This window comes from Erithacus rubecula, assembly GCF_903797595.1.
Source record: "Erithacus rubecula genome assembly, chromosome: 3".
Lineage (NCBI taxonomy): Eukaryota > Metazoa > Chordata > Aves > Passeriformes > Muscicapidae > Erithacus > Erithacus rubecula.
In genome coordinates, this window is record NC_136689.1 from 44680846 (window position 1) to 44703136 (window position 22291).

At 36.2% G+C, this 22291-nt stretch overlaps 1 protein-coding gene across 6 annotated transcripts in view; it reads left to right on the top strand.

Annotated features, from left to right (window-relative positions):
* The window catches only part of BBS9 (Bardet-Biedl syndrome 9), a 286703-nt gene that overhangs the window by 15820 nt on the left and 248592 nt on the right, over window positions 1-22291 (top strand). For all 6 annotated transcript variants that reach the window (XM_079302571.1, XM_079302574.1, XM_079302572.1 and 3 more), the window contains 2 exons: window positions 16782-16956; window positions 20566-20650. In XM_079302571.1, coding sequence (XP_079158697.1) covers window positions 16782-16956; window positions 20566-20650 — 260 coding nt within the window. The remainder of the gene's footprint in view (window positions 1-16781; window positions 16957-20565; window positions 20651-22291) is intronic.

Here is a 22291-nt window from a genome sequence, read left to right on the forward strand (position 1 = left end):
CCCAAGAATATGAGAAATAACTATGAAATCCCTTATAAGATTAGCTAGAATTCTAAACAAAGCTAGTGGAAATGTTTAAAAATAGTAAATGGAAAATACCTACAAAAATGAAAATATAGAAGTCAAGCATAGTGTAGGCAGAATTGGTTGTGACTTGGAACTTTAAAATCTATAGCAAGTGGATCTTTGCATTTCTTTACTGCTTTAGCTATACCTTTGTTCCTTGCTGTCTCTGAACACTGGTGCTAAAATGAAAACAAGAAACTATCAAGAAGGGACACAGGAAGATCAGCTATTGATTTTATATTAAAAAATACCCCAGTATTGTTAGCCCAGACTTTCAAAAATTGAACTTCAGACACTGCCTTTGTTGTTTAGAATGCATGTCTCCTTTTCATATTTCTGTACTCTTCCTCATGGTCTTAGAGTTGAGTTTGTCATCCAGCGCTCCAATTCTAGCGTATGGATCATTTTAGGATGATTCATGATAAAATCATGAGTCAGTAGTGCTGAACTCTTAAACTAGCCACAAAATGTCACAGCCCTTAAGTAATGAACAGATTGTAAACTTGGTTTAGTTCACTTATAAAATTTAAAGACCTTGAGGGTACTCTACCTTAAGCTGGTTTTTTTGGGTTTTTTTTGTTTTTTTTTTTTTAAGAAAATGAAGGTGAAAAAGCATATATCTTCATGGTTTATGTTGCACCCTTACTTATGGTGAGGACTCAGCTTTACAAACAATTTATATAAACCCATTCATCATGTAAGTTTTATAAGGTCAGGTTGTACTATTATGTAATGCAATTATGCCACCAGAGACTGCTTTGCTAAGAATTCAACTGTCATATGAAGTGATGTTTGCTGATAGTTTATACTGTCTTGGAAAGGGAGTTTTTTGTTTTCACATCGATAGTGCGTTGTTCTGAGTCTTTATGAGTCAAATACCAATGACCTGGTATTTGTCTCAAGCTCATAATTTAAAATGATGAGCTTATCAGAGAGGTTGAGATTGTAGGCAGTGTGGGCTGTGGTGACCCTGCCTGCTTGGCAAGAAGCATAGCCAGGACCCTGAACTTTGGAAGACTGAACATCCAGATGTATAAAGAGTTGGTGAATGAGATGCCTTGAAAAACTTTCCTTAGGGACAAAGTAGCTGACCAGAGCTGTCAGTTTTCTTAGAGCACAAAGCTCTCCATTCCAATGTGTGAGAAATCAAAGAAGGTAGGGCAGACACTGGCATGGATGAACAAGGATCTAGTGCTCAAAACGAGAAGTAAGAAAGAAATGCACAGCCAGTGGAAACAGAAGACCGGTGACTTGGGGAGAGTACAGGGATATTATTCAGATGTGTAGGGATGGGATCAAGAAAGTCAAAGCACTGATGGAGTGGGACTTGGTGAGGGATGTGAAAAATAGCAAAAAGCTATTCAGTAAATATACAATGTCAGAAAAGAAAGGCCATGGAGGGTTTGTACTCCCCAATAAATGACAAAGGAGAACCAGTAACAACAGATATGAAAAAGACTAAGACACTCAATGAGTTTTTTTGCCTCAGATTTCACTGACAGTCGGGTTCTCCCACATCTCGTAGTGGGAGTTGGGAGAGCCATGTCCCTCCTGCTGTAAACAAAGAGCAGGTTTGGTACTACTTGGTGAAACTGAGTAGCCAGAAGTCTGTGGAGCCTGATGACATGCATCCCAGGGTCCTGAGGGAACTGACTGATGTTGTTGCAAAGCCACTCTCCATTGTATTTGAAAAATCATAGCAGTTAGGCAAAGTCCTGGTAACTGGAAAAAGGGAAACACCTCTCTTGTTTATAAGAAGAGGAGGAAGGAAGATCTGTGGTACTACAGACTAGTGGACCTCTCCTCTGTGCCTGGGAAAATTATGGAGCAGATGATCCTGGAAGCAATGTTAAGGCATGGCTTCACTAAGGACAAATCATATGTGACCAATCTGGTGGCTTTCTGTAATAGAGTTCCTGCAATGGTTGACAAAGGACAGTGAATGGATGTCATCTGCCTAGACTTTTCTAAGGTCTTTGACATGGGCCCACATGGAATCCTTAATTCCAAACTGGAAAGATGTGGATTTGTTGGATGGACTATCCAGTGGATAAAGAATTGGCTGGATAGATGCAACAGGAGAGTTGCAGTCAATGGCTCTATGTCCACATGGAAGCTGGTGATGACAACTGGTGTCTCCTTGGGGCTCTGTCTTGGGACCAGTGCTTTTCAATATCTTCTTCAATGATGTAGTGTCCTGGTTTGAAGGACAGGTATCTGCCAATAAAGGCAGAAACTTCTCTGAAATGGAGAATGTAAACCCCCTCCCTCCAAATTATTATAATTTTGAAATTAAGGGGCTCTCAGGAAAAGGTATGGGAATTAGGAATAACAATTAATTACTAGGAAAATTAAAATAGAAATACAGTATTACAAAGAACAATCCCAACCCTGACAGAGTCATAATATAACCTGACACCCTGTCAGTCAGGGTGTTGGTAGCAGTCTCATTAAATGGTGGCTACAGTCCTCTGGCAGTGACAGATGTGGTTCAGTTGATGCAGTGCTCCTGTAGAAGGGTGCAATTTTCCTCTGAAGGTCCAGAGATGATGTGGAAAGGTCTGGCTTTTCCTCTAGAATCCAGGGGAAATGAAGTAACTTTCTGTCCAAAATATCAGTTTTATTCTAGGTAGGAAAGGCTTGGCTCCTCCTCCTGGCTGGAGCATCTCCCAATGGAATATGTAATTTTATCAGTCATACAGTGGGACTGAATGGCTTATTAGCCCATGATATCTTCCTGGAGGGAGGATGGGTTGTGGAAAAAATAAAGATGATTGCCTCACCTTGTCTTATAGATGGACCATTAGCAGATGGTATGTGCCACAGAGATAAGGAATCACTGCCCCACCCAGCTTCAACAGATGGTGATAGAATACACATTTCTGGCCACATCAACCCATCACATGTAGACAATTTGACTGAGTGCACCCTCAGAAAGTTTGCAGATGATACCAAGCTGCGTGCTGTGACTGACACACCTGAAGTATTGGATGTCATCCAGAGGCACCTGGACAAGCTTGGGAAGTGGGCCCATGGGAATCTGACAAGGTTCAACTAGCCCAAGTGCAAGGCACTGCACTTGGGTCTGGGAAATCCCAGACATCTGTACAGAAGGGGAATTAGTGAATTGATTAAGAGGGGTCTTACAGAAAAGAACTTGAGTGTTCTCATGGATGAAAGGGTGGATGTGAGGCAACTGTTTGTGCTTACAGCCTGGAAAGCCAAGTGTATCCTGGTCTGCATCAAAAGCAGTGACCATCAGGGTGAGGGAGGTGATTGTCTCTCTTATGAGACCCCACCTGTAGTGCTGCTTGTAGTTTTGGAGTCCTCAGCACAGGAAAGGCCTGGATCTGTTAGAGCAGGTCCAGAGGAGGACCACAAAAACAATCAGAGGGATGGAACATCTCTTCTCCAACGATATGCTGAGACAGCTGGGATTTTTCAGCTTGGAGAAAAGGCTCTAGGGAGATCTTGTGGCCTTATCGTGTTTAAACGAGGCTTACTGATAGTGATAGGACAAATGGGAATGGTTTTATACTAAAAGAAGAGAGGTGTCCCATCCCTGGGATTTTTCAAGGCTAGGTTGGATCAGTTCCTGAGCAACCTGGCCCAGTGGGTCCCTGCAATAGTGACATCATCAATTAGACCAGGTTGCTCTGAGATCTGCCCAGTCTGGTCCTGAATATTTCCTTAATGCACAACCTGTTTCAGTGTTTTACCTCCCTCCTTGTTAAAAAGTTCTTCCTTATGTCCAATCTAAGTCAACCTGTTTTTATTAAAAACCTTAGCCCTTGTCCTATAACAACATGCTCTTCTAAAAGTTTGTCCCCATAAATCATTTAAGATGTTGTACTTGGCTGGTAAACCCTAAGTGAGGGAATATTTTTTTGCTGGTTGAAAGTCACTGATGATTGAAAGCTTATGATAAGTAAGTTGCATGTTTTCCAGTATTAATGGACAGGAATGGAGTAAAGCCAGTGAAATGGGCATAGTCTTTTAGTTGAGAATTCCTTTTCTTATTCTTGTTTATTATGCACTGTGCCTCCAGTTCAGTTTCTAAGGCATAAATCTGGTATTAATCTAGAAACAGTCAAGCAATATTCCATATATTGTTTAGTCTTAATAAAGTTAAAAGAATGTTAATTGAAAAACAGTGAGAACGGGGTGTTTTTGTTAGCTAGGTAGTGATTGGATTTTGAGCCAGTATATTTTTTTTACATCTTGTGATTGATGTAATTTGATCATAATTTTATATCATTCCCATGTTTTATTTTTTATAGTTACACCAAAATTATGTAGGCCTAGTTATTTTAATTAAAATAGTGATGAATTGGATCTGTTCTGCCTGTACATAATTTTGGTTAATCAATTTGATGTCAACTCTTGTTGACATCAGTTGTATGAAATAGTTGAAGTAAACTTTCTTCATGTAAGAATATTAAAACTCCTTATAGGGGCATAATCACACAGAGGTTAGTGGAGATAATTATCAGCTGCATGAGAATCTCATTAATTTACAGACTGGCCTGGTAAAAGATAAGCGAAACTTATTTTTGACTCAGTGCAAATAAATTCGTTTTACTTCATAATTAATTTTTATTGTCTTTTTTAACATGTTGTTTAGATAATTAATGCTGAAGTTACCTTAATTTTGTACCTACAGAATAGACTCTGACCTGTGCCTTGACTTTGTCATGTCCATATTGAAGGTATTTAGGCATGGTATGTTTTCCTGCCTGTAGAGAAATCTGAGAAAAAAGACAGTAGTTTGGAAAATGACTCTTACTCCTACTTTACCATTTTCTGTTGGATAGGTTAGGACTTAGCCGCTCTATTCTGTTAGCTTAAGTCTTTCTACATCTTGAGAAGTGGTCAATGTACTTCTTGTGCCTGACTGAGGAGAAATTTACTGATGTGGAGCCTGCTTATGAGAAATGATGATATAATACTTTTTATAGTGGAAGAAAAGTGCCCTTATTACTACTTTGAAAAAGTTTGCAGATCAGGCCACAATTTAATTCTTTGCCTTGTTCGCCTTGAGTCAGATGTGACTTATGTTTGAGGAAAGTATATGCAATAAATTTTTGCTGAAGTAATGCGAAGAGTAGAGAAGGGCTTTAAAGTAAAAACAAAGCCACTGTTATTTGAAATTTAGGCAGCTTTACAGATTATCACATAAATTTCCAATGGTCAGTTATGCATTAGACTGAATGTTGGGCAGGATAGTAGCTCATACATGAGCAAACAAGGAGTGAGTACTAAAGTTCTCTGCTTTGATGACTGGTCAATGAAGTGTTGTTTTCCTGAGCTACTCTCTGAAGTGCTTAGGAAGTGCAAGAATGATCACATGCTCCAGTAGGAGGACGTCCTTTCTCAGGTGAGGATTGAGTTCTGTGGTTGTTCTTTAGGGTGTAAATGAGACATTAAGGTGGGTATAAACATTCTGAATACTTACGTTTTTCTTTTTAATTAAAAAAAAAATCAGATTTTTCAGATTTTTTCATCTTCTTAACAACTAAAGAAACAGCATATTGATAGCTTAATGGTGGGGGACACAATCTGTTGAGGTGCTCTTGAATAGAATACAAATTTTATTTACTGACAGGCAGAAATCACAGTTTAATAACTTTGCTATCTTAGCTGCTGAATTATTTTTGAATAGTGTTTACTTACAGATAATGGTTTTGCACTGCAAAGGCACTGTTAACTGCTTTATGTGATTCCACACACTTGCATTATCTAATAGTTAAGTAATAAGTGAATTAACCACAGTTTTCTATAACTCTTCAAATGAGTTGATAAATGATTTAGGGTTGGATCCCCCTGATAAGCACAGGCTTTGCAATTTGCATTTTCATCTGAAATCTTAATGCCTTAAGTCAGCTTCCAGAGTAGTTCAAATTTATTTGAAGTTGTTTCATGGATACTCTACCAATAAAAGCAGATAATAAAGCAATAGCAAAGGAAAGGAAAAAAGAAAATACAGTTTTGGCATGAAAATGTTACTAGCAGAAAAGTGTGAAATGCCTTTTTCTCAGCAAATGGCCTTGAATTAATTTTAATTATAGCTCTGGCCTTGAGACAAAGTATCTTTGAATGTTACAACAAAGAAGGTGCTATATGAAGGAATTTTAAAAGTAATGAAATACAACATATGCATAAATCATGCAACCTTGTAACAGGAAACTTTGTGAGGAGGGTAGACGGTGTTTAACTTTTCTCCAATTCTGCAAGAATAAAGTTTTTTAGGTGTTAGTCAGAAAAAAATTATCAACTGAGTTTTATGTTGTAAAGTTAAATGATTCTTACAACTATGATTAAATACTGGAACAATATAAAATCAGACTATGATTTATTATCTAGTTCTGTTAAGGAGCAGAATATTTAAATGTTGCCTTCCTGTTAAATTGCTTCTGCATAAGGACAGATTTTTGGAAAGATTTGGACTTTGAAATTTTTTCATGGAATATATCTGCTGATGACTTTCTCACTCAAGTTTGGAAAACTGTTAGTATTTTGTTTTGTTTTTCTATTAATAATTGAGTTAGAACCTCTTCTCTAAATTGAACAAGTGAATGGAAAAATAATCAAGTAAACTATTCTCTGAATCTGTTACCATTTGTTTCCTATTACCTTCTTCAGCTCTTCTTTACAGTAATGATTGTGGCCTAATCATCACAGCCTAACTGAAATAAGAATTCGTATTGCCTTCAGTGTGCCAGAACTTTGCCTCAATTATAAATTCCTAGATAAATCTCTTAATCAACAATTTGTTTCAAAAAAGAGCTATAATTTAGGTGAAGTAAAATCAATTGCAGAAATGCATAATTTTGGGAGCAGTTATACATGTAAGTGAAAGACTTGTTTTTCAAAACTGGTAAATTCTATTTGACAGTTTTTCTAATTTCCCTTGTTGAAGTATGGTACCCAAAAGTACCATAGTACTTTTGTGCAGTACCCAGTGCAGTCACTGTGCACTGGTAGTGTAAAATGTTTTATATCTTACATGTGGGGCTACGGCTTCTGCAGTGCTCCTGCCAAGAGTCAGTGAGTGCCAAGGCAGAACAATAATTACCTCATATGTTTTTAATATCACATGTGTATTAATAATGACCCAGTCTGCCTTTTGTCTTTTTGATGACATATTGTTGACTCATTTTAATTCATTATCCTACTCTAATCTCCAGACTCTTTTTCTTAGTGCTATTGCCTGCCATTCTCTGGTTTCCTGTGAGTCAATTGTCTGAGATCACATCAGATGTTTTATTTCAGTTTAGAGATGCTGTCTCTAAAGTTTAGAAATGTAGTATATGTTATTACCCTATCTAATAAGTAGTTTGGCATGATGAATTTTCTGTTACTTCAAACCTATGTCCAGCTTTATTATTTACAAATGTACTTTCTTATTTAAATGTTCCAGCATTTCATGTGAATGCATTTGTCTTTAAGATGTGTTTGTTGCCTTATAGTTTTTCCTCCAAAATAAGACAGTTTTAGTTTCTAATTACTTATTCTGTTTTATCTTCTCAAAAGGTCATCAGAAATGTGTGTATGTAGCTTTTGTTTATTTTTCCAGTAGTCATTAGTGATTACTCCATTACAAAAAAATAGTCTCCAACCTATAGGAATTTATTTGGAAAGTCACCAAACCTTGATTAGTTGCTTTTCCTGGAGAATTGAAATGTATCTTGTACAAGCTACAATGCTTTATACTAATTTTATTTGGAGTTAATATGTTTGGTTCAATAATTCCTATCAAAAATCACTTTTCTGCATCATTGTGGTAGCTTAGTCCCTAAATATCACATAGCTGCTCATTCACTTTCTCCCACTTCATCCTGGTGGAATGGTGAAGAGAATCAGAAAAAGGTAAAACCTGTGGGTTGAGAAAAGAACAGTTCAAATTTTGAAATAAAATGTGATAATAATGGTGATAATAATAATAAAAAGAAGAGAGAAATAAAACCCAAGAAAACAAATAATGCACAGTTGCTCACCACCCACTGACTGATGCCCAGCCTGGCCCCCATCAGCGATCAGCCCCTTTACAGCCAGTTCTTCATTTGAGTGATCTCAGTGTGTTTCCAGCAGTCTTAAAACACAGGATAACAAATTGTTCCTACTTGTTAAACCTGTGATGTCTTTTCTGAGATGGCCAAGAAGGAAACTGATAGGAAGGTGATTTTTTTGATAGAGATGTAATTCACTGACTCATTTGACCACAAAGTAAGATTTAAGCTTTTCTATATGTTGGTTACTAGCATAGGATATATATATAGACAAATTACTTGAATGTGAAAAGTGGCTGTGTTCCCTTGGTGGTTTTTTTAGCTAATTAAGTCAAGCTGTTTATTTCTAATTTTTTAGGATATATTTGAAACTTCTTGAAGATATACTGGACTTTCATCTAATACTCTGTACAGTAAATGCTCACTTTTGTGTTGTAAGCTTCTCACCATCTGACTTTGTTGTAAATATTCTCAATGAGTTCTTTGGATGTGTCTGCAGTTTTTCTGGAGATAATTCTTCAGCACATATCTTTAACAGTTCTTAAGCTCAAAAATTAGTAAATAGTCACACAGAAGGGGCAAAGTTGGAAGTTACCCCTGGAGGTCATATAGTCTACAAATCCTGCTTGTCCCTAGAGTGTGTTACTTGGGGTTGTTTCCAGATGGTTTTTGAATATTTCCAAAGAGGGGACCCCACGAACCCTCTGTGTAGACTGGTCCAGTGCTCAGCCACATCCTCACAGTATAGAAGTTTTTCCTCATATTCAGGTGGAACTTCTACATCAATTTCTGCCCATTGCCTCTCATCCACTTGGCACCACTAGAAAGAGTCTTCGTTCATCCTCTTGACACTCTCCCTTCAGATACTTATATATGTTGATAAGGGCTCCTCTCAGTCATCTTCCTTAAGCTAAAAAGGCTCGGGTCCCTCAGCCTGTCCTCACAGCAGAGATTACCTCATCCATTAATCATCCTTACTCTCCCTTGGCCTTGCTGCAGGAGCTCCATGTCTCTCTTGTACTGAGGAGCCCAGAATTGGACACAGCACTCCAGATGTGGCCTCACCAGGGCTGAGTAGAGGGGCAGGATCACCTGCTTCAGCCTGCTGGCCATGCTCTTCCTAATGCATCCCAGGATAACACTGGCTTTTTTGGTCACAAAGGCACACTGCTGGCTCATGGACATCTTGCAAAACTGCAAGGTTCTTCTCCACAGAACTGCTTGGACCAGCTGTCTTGGACCCTTTGTCACTCTAAGTCATGTTCCCCTGGGATTCTTCAAGAAAGTCCCTGAAGAGGCTGAAGTTAGCTCTCCTGAAGTCCCAGGTGGTCCTACTCACTGGGCTGCTTCTTCGTCACAGGATACTTATGATCTCATGGTCCCAGTAGCCAAGGCTGCCTCCAGCCTTGACATTTCTAACCATACATACTGTGTTTGTTAGTAAGTGTCCAACAGCACACCTTTGCAGTTGGCTCCTTCACCACCAGTGCCAGAAAGTTATTGTTAGTACTTTCCAAGACCCCCTGGGTTGTTTATTCCTCACTGTGTGGTTCCTCCAGCAGATGTCCAGGTGGGTTGAAGTCCTCCATGAGAGCCACGACCTGTGACTGTGAGGCTACTTCCAGCTATCTGTATGAAACGTCATCTGCTTTCTCCTCCCGCTCAGGGAGCCTGTAGCAATCACCCACAACAGTGTCACCCTTAACAGTTTGCCCTTTAATCCTAACCCATAAGCTCTTGACTCACTCATCATCCTTCCTGAGATGGAGCTTCATATATCAAAGTGCTTTGGGAAGTGCTTAGCAGCCATGCAAACTTCTTAGTCTAAGGAGCACATAAAAGAAGTAGGAGTAAAGATAGGAAATTTCACTGGGTTTTAACAGTGGGTTCATGTAGTTCTGTTTCATTGTAAATTTTCAGGTCTGTTTTAAATGGAATTTTAAAGTTGATAGATTTATTTTATTATGGTGACAAGATCTTACTGATAACTTTTGAAAGTACAAAAATATTGAAAAATAGGGCATGTATTCAGCTTCAACTTAACTCAGTGAAAGGGTTGCTGTTGATTTATGATTCACTAAAAGTATCCATGTGCCTAAACTATTCAGTCAAATGTTATTGATTTTGAAGGGCAACTGATGACAGTACTTGTTTGTGGGAGATTTACCAGTTCAGTAAGATGTTCTGTAATATTTATATAATATATGATGGGTGTATAACTTCACATGAGAGGAGAAGGGTTCACAAACTGGAATTTCTCCTACTTGCTTTAGAAAAAGTGTATGCCGGTATGCTTGTATGAATGCAGGGCTCCTAAAGATTTCTGCAGCTGCTAGGGCCTGAAAAGTGTTGCTAAACAAATTATGGCAACAAACAATTTAAGGAGAAGAATTTTGCCATCTCTTCAAGAATTGTCATTATTCAGGCTATATCCACACATACAGCCTTTTTCAAGATGTCCTCTATTTATGCTGTCTATAGTTAATCTTCTGCATGAAAAAGGAGAACAACTTTGAGTGACACTGCTTTCACAGCTGCCTGAACGCTTTTATTGAGGGTATTTCTTGCACTAGGTGGAAACATCCACTTTTAATTGTAGAAAAAATTATTTGCTTAATATGAGGTTGTAATAAACAAATTTTTGTACTATAATCTGTTTAGGGGAAAAGACTTTACCTGTCATGTGTGCACAGTGCCAAGTGCTATGTTTCTTTCAGTAAGAATTTTAGTATGTTGGATGTTGCAGCTATGATACTTTGGGATCTTTATACTGCATGCAGATCTATCCTACTCCTTTGAACCATACTAGTGTTTTTCCTAAGGGTCCTTCTACCATCTCAGGTTGATAAAAGATTTAAAGGCATCATTGCCAAGTAACATAATTTAACTATGTAATCTTTTATGGTAAGATTTGAATCAAGAATGCAGGAGTAGATTGCATGTCTCTAAGGGATTGTATGAGTGAGGGTGGGTTGACCTTTGGAGATATTTCAATAGTTCAAGATTCTCTTTTCATCTGAAATCCTCCTTATGTTTTATGGTGGGCAGAAATCTACAAGAGTTCAGAACATGGTAGGATGGGTGAGAGAAGCAAAGATGTTTTTTTTCTTGTAGCAGCACTGACTCCATGCTTTACTATGACTTGACCAGGGAGGCTTCTTACAGAGACTTTTGTTACAGAGACCATCTCTTGTGTTGTGACCTATGAATATGTTTTACTGCAATGCTTTAATATACAGGATGGTTTAGGAAATAATTAAAGCTTACATCAGTAGATTAAGGACTTAGTGTTTTCCTTAAACACTTTCTTTTGTTTCTCTTAAAGTTCTTCTCTTCCTATCCACTACTCTATTTTTATTTACTTCCCACTGGAGTGATTTTTCAGTTCCATCAGAAATGTACCCAGTCAGCGTCAGCTGGAACGTGTGTTTACTTTGTGCATCATTTTGAGATCATTTTAAATCTTCTTTGCTTGTGTTCAGGGTATTGGCAGTCAGATCCTCTGGCCTAGGAGGAATGGCCACAGCTGAAACCCTAAACTTTGATCCTTTCTGTAGTTATGCAAGGAGCAGCTACCAGACCACCAAACTAGTAAATTCAGAGTTCTTTCTGAATGTACGCTGGCATATGCTTCCTTCACTGGGTTAGGGAGGTAATGTAAAACTTGCCTTTTGCTAGGTGTACATTGTTTGAAGAACTGTTTAAGTAATTTTCAAAATTTTTTCCATTTGTCAGACCTGATTTCTGAAGTTCTTTTCTCACAGTTGCCCCAGATCTGCTTTGCTAAAAGAGCTTCACTCAGCAGCAAGCAGAATTTTCCAAAATAGGTTTGAGCTGGAGAAACCTGTGTTCCCTATGCCGTGGGAAGTTTTGGGGCAAATTGCAATGTTGAGGGAAAAGGAAAGCATGCTTGTTTCAAGTCAGGACAGGAACTTGTCTTCTTGTGTGTGGGAATATAATTTATGTGCATCACTTCATTGGTCACTTTTTTATCGTATTAGGAAAGCATTTCCCATGTATCATTCAAGGGCTCTTAGGCTCCTGAGGGTTTTATAAATGCCAGTTTATCTTTTAATTTCATTTCATTGATGCTTCCTTCCACATGAGGCATTTGATTACCATTGAAAACAGTTAAAGTTTTCTCTGCTGATGTCTTCCTAAACTCTGTAATTTATGAAGTTTTTCTGATTTCCAATTTATCCCACTGCAGCTTTCACTGCCTGATTTCACATGGTTCTCAGGCCCTGGTGATTACATAGTGTACATTTTATAAAAAAGATTTAGTGCCAGACAGGAAGCTCAGAGTACAGGAAACCATTAACATGCAAAAAAATTTGAGTTCCAAAATAACTTTAATAGGAAGCTTATTTCAAAGAACTACCACCTGTCTCTCATTTCATCTTTTCATTAGCTCAAAAAATACATTGTGGCTTAAAAGTGTCATGTAAATATATTCATATCCTGAATATATTTTTCATAACAAATCTAGAAAACAGCAGTAGCTAGACTTGTGCTTAAAAGTAGCACTTTCTGGCTAAGGGGCATTCTTCTTGAGATATAAGCTGCTGAAACTATGTAGAGTACACTAAGTGATTCCATCTGATATGCAGAAAACACTGTGGTTTATATTTTCACTTTATAAATGTGTTACTGGCAAGGCCAAGTGGCTGAAATAAGCTTTTTTGAAATGGACATTTCTGGTTGAGTTTTTGGAGAACTGCATTTCTCAAAGTGAAATATAAAAACTCCCATCCACTAGACACACATTAAGAACAAATGGTTGAAGAAAATAAGTTTACCTATAAAAACCTGGGAAATAAGAGTTCATACACAATTTATTTTTCTTTAATTATGCTTTACATATAATAGTTTGGGTAATTGGAGTTTGATCCACTAATACAAGCTAGTTAAAATCCAGATTTGAAAATTTGCGAGTAGGAATAACGCAAATATAATGAACAAAGTGGTGGGTATATTAAGAAGTGCTGCCGTGCTTGTAAAAGCCAAAAGAGTGATTGCTGATTCAGTCTTGTGCCTCTGTTTCTTTAGACAATACAGTTCCCTACTGCAGTGTGCTTGGAGATCATTGGAGTGCTCTAGAGAACCTGTCATATTATGTCATGTCATATTCAATTGTGTCACTACTGTTAAAGCAGGAGAGATTTTAACAATGATATTTGCATGTGATTGGGGATTATGCATGCTAAAGATGATGTTTGGCAGGACATGTAGCTTCATATATGTTGCAGGAAGTGCTGTAGTTTTTCACTTCATCACTTTCATGATGTTACAGAATTGGTAGTAATAAGATTGATATTTATAATAGAGAAGATCAGAAGCTATTACTATTTGTTACTCAAGTAGTAACCTCAATGTTTGTAATGACTTTTACTTTTTTCTGTTATTCGAATTGTCATATGTCTACTAGATGAGCACTTTGTATCAATTGTATCTGCTATTGTTTTCATCAGAAGAGTAGAAATTAACAATTTAACTGTATCTTTTAGCCAAGCTTAAACCCTAAATATTGTGATCAGCATTTGTCTAAGAGACAGTTTTCTCACTAGCATCAGTATAACCAGAAGTACCTGGAATTTCATTCTACTAAAAACTAAGTAAGACTTCTGTGGTAGTAAAGGCATTAACTTTGCAAATAAATGTCTTTTACTTTTGATCTTTTACTTTGATCTTATATCAAGCAATGTTTAGAACTTTTCAAAATGAAATAGCAACATGGTAAAAATTTAAACATATGTAACATTGCTGGTTTTTTTTTTTTTTTTTTTGGTGACTTTTATTTATAGTTTTAATTTTTCATTCTTGTTTTTGGTTTTCTTTTCCATGACTTTATATCTTTCTGTGGAAGAAAATGTGAAAACCAGGAAGCCTTAAAAAGCCTCCAAGTACAAGTGTGTTCTAGTATTGTGCCCTTTAAAATTAAATATCAACCTGCTATCTGTAATTGATTTGTCTTCACATTTCAGGTGCCAGGGAGTTCCCTTGAAGTTAGACATTGGAAGTTAAAGTTCAGGAAATACAGCTGTCAGACAGCTGCAGATTTCCTCTGTAGCACACTATTGATGGTAGGATAATTTATAGGAGGCTTTGGAAGGGGATTTGAAGATTCTCTTACCTCAAGCATTACCTTGATACTTACCTCAAGGATTGCCTTCTTCAAAAAAGTATAAATTAGAAGTGTAACTGAACAGTTAGCTGCTGTAGTGTTGAGAGGGTCTGCAGTGTGCCTGATACTGAATGTGAGCATACATGATTTTGAAGTAACAGGTCATGTGTGACCACAGCGTGACTGTGGTCACACAGACATTTGGGTTGTGAAGCACTGTTTTCTTGCATGTCAAACAAAAATGCCACAAGTTATTTGTAGTAGCCAAATAATTATACTTTAAAATAACCACACCCAAGAGAGTGTGTATGCAACCAGTGAGCTAGCACCTTTTACTTGATATCAGTCTTTGTACTAGTTTCTAAGGGAACTTTTACTGGTTCATCATTATTTTATACAGCTGGCTCACTTGTACTCTTTCTAGACTGCATCAGCAGTGTGATGATAATGTCAGCAACTGTTAGGAAGTGGAAGCTGTGTATCATTAATATTGATAGTATACAGTACAAAACTTCTCAATTTTCCCTGCTAGTTCCTAATCTTTTCTGATCAGGAGCATGTGATAGGACTAAATTCTGTGAAATTTCACAGCTTAGAGGAACAGAAATCTACTGTAGATGTCTTGGAGTAGTTTAGAGTTAAAAGACAGAATTGACTTCTCTGAATGTCTGATTTGAATGATTCTTCTCTTGACATCATTTAGTCCAATCCCACTTTCTGAACAGGTTAGGCTGAAGTTGCTCGGGATTGTGTTCTGTTGTATTTTCTGCATATCTGTGGGAGAAGAATTTACAACCTTTCTAGAAAATGAGCTATAGAGTTTGATGACCTTCACAGGAAAAAAACAAACCAACAATAAAAACCAACAACAACTAAAAAACCCAACAAAAAACCCTCCAACCTATGTTCAGATAGAATTTCACGTGATGCAGTTTACTGTTTACTTTGGTCCTGTAAGTGGATGCCACGGAGAAGAATTGGTCTTGCTCTTGTCTTTCTGTTAGAGACTGAAAGATTTAGTTTTGCCTCAACCAAATGAACAGCATGAGCTGCACTTTCAAATGTCCTTTTTATCACATGGTTGTTATTTGCAATAGGGTTTGTGATGCATGTTATGAATTATATGCAGAATCTAGGAAAAAAGGATGGCAGATCTTAATTTTTAGAAAATGGGAAAATCTGAAAAATAAGTGAATGAGGAGGGAAGGACCTTGCTGCTTTATCTTCTTCTTTTTGTATTTTTGTTTTTAATTCTGGTTTTTCTTTTTTTACCCTAATCTAAATTTTTATTGTGTATTTCAGTCAAGTACGAGTGATATGACATATTTTCTGGTCTTCTACACTCCTATTTATTTTTAAGTAATTAAAGTTTCTGTGAAGAATCACAGTGGAGATGAACAATGTTTTGCACAGTATGTTTGTTGCTTTTCAGATTTTGAATATTTATTTGACTTTTGTTACCTTTATGGAACTGTAAGAATGAAGTTTTAGTCTAATTTTGTTTTGCTTCACCGTCCTATGTAAGAATACTTATTGAAAGGATTATGGGTGGAGCTTAGTGAACAGACAATTTATTTGGGTCATTCAATCATACAGAATCATTCCTGAGACAAAATAGAGTATTTTAATCAAGGTGAATATAATTTGGAATTATATTTGAATAGACATTTGAATATTTCATTTATAGTTTGCAAGGTAAGAGCTTATCTATGAATTCAGGAGAGATGCATCTATCAGCCTCAGGAAGTGTTAGTTTTAATGGTATAGCTCTCTTTGAATGCCTAAAAAATATAGTTTGTAAAAATTGTTGTCCTTGCATATGAAGTGCAAATTGCATAATCAGTTTTGGATCTCAGAAATATTCCCAATGAATAGGATTAGGATTTAGATTGGTGTACTTGAGGCACAAAGCCATGTCTTATGACATGTCTCATGGCTGCTGAATAATGCATGAGGCTTGAAGTAATTTACTCCAAGCTGAATTTTTTTCTGTTTGATATTTTTTAGACTTGCTGGTTGGATTTGTTTATTTTTTCTTTCCGTGAAGACAGAAAACATGAATGTAAAACATGGAAGACATTGCCATTGTATTATTTTCACAACAATACATATTTGTAGGATTTTCTGTTATGTTCCTTAAGTAGACTTGAAATAATAGAATTGGTTATTTCAAACCATGGTTGTTATGACTACTTGTAAAGTATGGAAGCATTTAGGAACCAGAATAATTAGGTGTTTTGGGAATATTGAAACATTCCATTAAACTGAAATTGTAATAGTTATATCCTTAGGAATTTTGTTTTGAAATAAAATATCTTGCTGCTGCTTTTTCAAATTTTCTTTTAATGTATTCTGAATGTTATTCCCCCCACAATCTAGTTTGTTTATTTTAGAAAGTAAGCTTTTATTGAGGTTGGAATATTTAGTGTTTTTTCTCATAGTAAACACTCCCATAAATGAAAATTTACTTTTGTTAGGATTGCTTATGAGTACAATTTTAATTTGCTCACAGTTTTAGTACTAAAACTACACAAATAACATTGCTTTGTTTCCTTTGTGTTTCTTTCTGTTGCTTCCCTTAGGTCGAGATTTGATCTGCATACAGTCCATGGATGGAATGCTCATGTTGTTTGAACAAGAAAGTTATGCTTTTGGCCGGTTTTTACCTGGTTTTCTTCTGCCTGGTCCCTTGGCTTACAGCTCTCGCACAGACTCTTTCATTACAGTGTCTTCTTGTCAGCAGGTTGAGAGTTACAAGTATGTGTCTATGTTCAGTAATTACAGTATAATTCGGTGGTATCATTTACTAAGTAAACACATGTTTAATTTTTAATGCCTTTACTGGAGTATCCAAAAGCAAGTAGTTGCAGGAAGGTTATATTTTGCTGACTGGTTACTGTCTCAATACAGTCGTAGAAGAAAGTGTGCTGTGGGTCCTGAGGACTTTATGGTCCTACTATAAAGGTAGTAAGTCTACTAGTTTATCAAGGCTCTGTTGCTCCCAAGTGCCAGGTTCTTTCCTTGCTTCATTTAGTGTAGTGTGTGCTTTCAGCATTGGAACATGGGTGAAACTGTTGAGAGCTATTTTAGTTTGTGACCATATTAAGTTTATGGGTTCAACATTTAGAAAAATAGAACAATATGGAAAGTAAAGACTGTGCAAGACATTTCCACTTCCTCCAAGCACAGGGACTATGTATCTTTAGGCTTACCAGACACAAATCTAATAGAGAATAAGTAAGAGAATGTGGAAGAGTTTTAAAGACAGACAAGGAAGCATTTATGTTTACGTTGAAGGAGCAGCTTGAATCCATGGGGCTTTCTGAAGCAGTCACCATGTTGGAAGTTTTTCATGTATCTATCTGCTTAGAATCAGGTGGATGCTTGAGCAGTGGGACACTGTGGTGGATGTCTGCTGTGAAGTCTTTCTCAAAAAAAGATGGTTCTCTGTTGCAGACCCTTGTTCTTACAGGGTTGTTGAATCTCTCTCCCTAGCAGTAAATTGGGATGAGGTGGTGTTTGGGACTACTACCTATGAGCTACTACTTATGATGACAAAAAACCTTATCCCCTAAAATAGATGAAAAAGTGGCAGAGCTGTCAGGCTTACAGAGCAGTCATTGTTCACAGTTTTAACCAGCAGCCAAAGATAAGTGATGGTGATACTGGAGCCAGTATTTCTTTAACATGAACTTCTTTAACATCATCCTGGATAGAAGGACAAAAATGTATGTCCTGAAATTCAAGGACAGTGTAAAATTTTTGGAAGTGGCTAATATAAAAAGGTTAGATAGGGCTGCCATTTAGAGTAATCTCATGAGGCTGAAGGAATGGGCAAGTACATTAAGGATTTTTTTCAGAGGTAAAAATACATATTAAAGAAAATACACATTACGTAATACATATTGCATAAAATACCTATTAAAGAAAATAAGAATGCTTGTTTTTATAAATAATGCCCTGGGAATCTAATCCAGGGAATGTTAGTCGAACATGATGCTTTTTCACACTTCTTTGTTCTGTCACCTGTAGTTCTCAAGCAATATTCTTTTTATTTTGCTGTTTAAGATTGATCAGATTATAGATATCATGCATTGTTTTCTTAAAACTGAGCTAGATATATGTGTTGGAAGTAAAAGTAATTGAATAGAAAATTCATAATTTTCCTAAGAATTTAGAATTATAATTCTGATACAATATTAGAATAAAATTATACTATAATCTATTAATGTTGCCAAGGAATAAAGAAACATTTTTTCTTTTAAAATTCACAACTCATATGTTATGTTCAGATTTTTAATTTTTACAAAAAATGTCACCGCAATTATTCATCAGTCTATTACTAATTCAGTTGTGCCATCCTTACTGTAGGGATATAGTTTTAAAGGAATTTTTCACTTGACACTTTAGTGTCAAATGTTAAGACACTAATGAAACTAATCTCTAGTTTGTTTCTAAAATATTAGAACATTAGAACAGAGTAATTATTTTAAATTCCAATTATTCTTCTTATAGCTGTTACAGACCAATGGCTTCATTTGAAAGCAATTTTTACTGTGTTGATTCTGAATTCTTTCAAGATCTAAAAGCAAAATGCCTCTTATATGCTTGATATGGTAGCTGAGTTATGTTGGTCATCTGTAGCTTGAGTTTTTTTTCATGTAAGACTATATCCAGATAGCTGGTACTTAAATATCAGTATAAATTGCTGTTTGATGTGAGCTTGATTTGAAACCTCTGTATTAGGTCTCTGATTAGTTAATAAAATCTTAAGGTGCTTTCCAAGACTGTCAGTAAAATATGGTGAAGAGGAAATTTCATTAGGTCAGGATCCTTCTGACTCCCTTCCAATTCAACTTATTCAGTGATTCTGTGAATCTGCAACTTCTCTTATAAATATGTTAAGCTGAAAAAGGGAAGGAAATTAATTCATACAGAGGACAGTTAAAGACATCCCAGTTGTACTAAAAACAGAGCTCAGTATTATTTACTAGGTCATAGCATTCACCTTAAACAATTAGATTTCTTAGTCCAAATACATAGTTTACTTTTGTAAGTAAAACACTTTAAGAAACTAAAATCCTTCAGTAGCAAGCAGAGTGATTACTGTGAGTGATAGTTAGGGTTGGAAGTGACCTCTGGAGATCATCTAGTGCAAGCCCCCTGCCAAGACAGGGTCACCTTGAGCAGGTGACACAGCAATATTCATGTAGACTGTGACTGTCTCCAGGGAAGGAGACTCCATAACCACCCAGTCAGTCTATTCCACTGCTCTGCCTCCCTCAGTGTAAAGTTTTTCCTCATGTTGAGGTGGAACTTCTTGTGTTTTAATACATGGCCATTATGCCATGTCCTTTTGCTGCGCCAAAATACATGCATGAAATGTGAGGAATATTGTTGTCATAATTTTCAATCTCCAACTTTGACAATGAAGAAAAATATGTACTGCTATTTTAGATTTAATTGGAACATTCAGAATTGTGTTGGTTTAAGCTTTGGGGTTGATGGCACGCCATGACTTTGAGAATTAGATGCTGCCTTTTTGGATAAGTTTATTGAGTCTTATTTTGTTTATTTCACTTATGTAGAAACCTTCAGTATTCCATGGGTTATCTATGTGCATACACAGGAAATGGGGTAGATCAGTGAGTTACAATAGCAGCACAAATTCAGGAAACTGTTACAGAAGAATCAGTGAGGACACAGTTTGAAGGACTGCATAGGTGTCAGAGGACAGAGAGATGTGCAGAGCTTTTATGAGAGTTGACATAGTTTGTTCAAACAGCTTAATTACCAGTTTTTCTTAGTATTGTTTGCTGGCAGTAAAAATAATAAAACTGCCACAAACCTTCCAAATTATGCTAAATGTGCCACCTACTAATTCCAGGTTATTGTGGTCTCTTAGATTGAAGCCACTTAGTTTACTTAATGGCGGTGCTTGCAAGTTTCACTTTTAGAGAGATCAGATTGTAATTCTGAGTGGTTTAGGAAGTTTTTTAAAAGCCTACTAAGAGAAAAAATATGCAATTTTAAATTAGAATTCTAATTTTACAATTTGATAATTTTTCTTCTACTTTGTGGTCTTTACTTCTATCTACTAATATTTTGATTGTTTAATTTATTTTAACTCCACATAAAATCTGAATAGTAGTGTTTGTTTTAATTTCTATCTTTACCCTTAGCTGCTATCTTACACTGATAGTAATCTCACCATTTTTGCTGATGGTAGACATGTTGCAGTAGGCTTTTAGACTATGGTTTTACTGTGTATGTATACCCACAATTATAATATTTTATTTTTTACTTAATGTAGAGGTGTTAACAAGGATGTAATTAAAAAAAATATTTTCAAACTGCCTGTAACAGATACCAAGTGCTGGCATTTGCGACAGATGCTGATGAAAGACAAGACACGGAACAGCAAAAACTCAGCTCTGGAAAAAGACTTGTGGTAAAACCCATTTATTTTACATACCCTGTATGAACACTGCATGCATATTGAAATAACTGATACTAAGTAACCAATGGCAGCATTGTCTGCTGGCAAAGGACCTGATCCAATTGCTGCTAAAGGCAATGGAAAGACTCCAGTAGACTTCTATTAAAGTTTCTTTGGGCCTCAGTTGTTTAAGGCTGAGCCTTAAAACTTGCTGTTTTTCTAATGAGAAAAAAAAAAACAACTGCAGCGGAAATAACTGTTTCCAAGGTAATCTTTGTAATACAGAAACTACAATGTAGCAAAATAGATAAATAGGTACCCCTGAATTATTCCTCATGTTTTTAAATGAAGTCTGAGTGTGACTTTGTATTGTGGAAAATTAATCTCATTCTCCTTGGGGCATCCTTTGTACTTAGAGAAAAATTCGCAGTGAAATGTTTCCATAAATAGTGTCCTGAACTCTTTTTGTCAAAAACACATGGATTTAATAGCCTTCTGGAGATCCCTGTCACTAATTGTTTAATATTTGAACTGCCTCCTCTTAAAAAGAAGAGAATTTGATTCTTTGTGGTCCTGCAGTTGAGTTACTTGTCTGCTAAATATACTGCATATATAAAATGCTAGATTCATTATATTTCAGGTACAATACTGAAATGTTAGGAGAGCATCTTCCTTCCACTGGCTAATTGTAGAATTTTTCAAATACAGAGTCTCAATCCTACATATAGAAATAGGAGAAGACAGTTTATAAACAAAAAACCTGGAGGCTTTATCAGATACACCACAAATGAAACAGTTTTTTAAAAATTAAAACGTGAAGCATGCATGGAAACAAATGTAATAAGCTGGGTTTTTCCTTTTAAGTTTTAAAATGGCACTTCCAGTTTCATGTATTGGATATGCCAGGATATTTGCTGGCACATTTTATGCTCTTTAGGTAAAATAATTGATGCTGTTTGTGTAAGAAGTGCTGACGGTTGAACTTTGATATATTTTTACTTCAAAATTCTAAATTTCTGTTTAACCAGCTTGGCAGAAGTCAAAAGCATTTTTTGCATGTGTGTTTAGTTGAAATTTCTCAGAGGAGCTGAAGAAACAAACCAATGAAATGTGTCAATAAGCAGTAGTATTGTTTAAAGTCAGGTGAGGCAGGATTTCTGTTGTTTATTATATCAATGTATGTCATTGGAGAAGTAAACAAACTAGGACATACACGAGCATTCTCCAGATTAAAAAGTGTAGATGAGTGACTGCAAGCATGAATATTGGCTTATATGCCTAAAATGTTTGTCTAGTTTTCCATTTACATATATTGGTAGAATTAGTTGTCACCTTTTGCTCTCTATCCTTAGTAATCAAGGACATGTACAGAGGCAGAAGAAAATTATTCTAAATATCTATTCTTGGATTCATTAGTTTAAGTATAAAGCATCTCCATTTTGAATAGGATATGTATTTTAATTTCTAAATGTACTTAACTGAACTGCATAGCCAACAATTCATGACTATTTTAAAAAGATGTTTTGATGCTTGAGTCACATTAAGGAAAGTTATTGACTACCCTCAGAAAAGAAGGTAATTCTTATCCAGAAAAAGACCTTGATTTTGCTCTTCTGTCTATGTTAATGATATGTAATTTGATTAGTTCTGAGC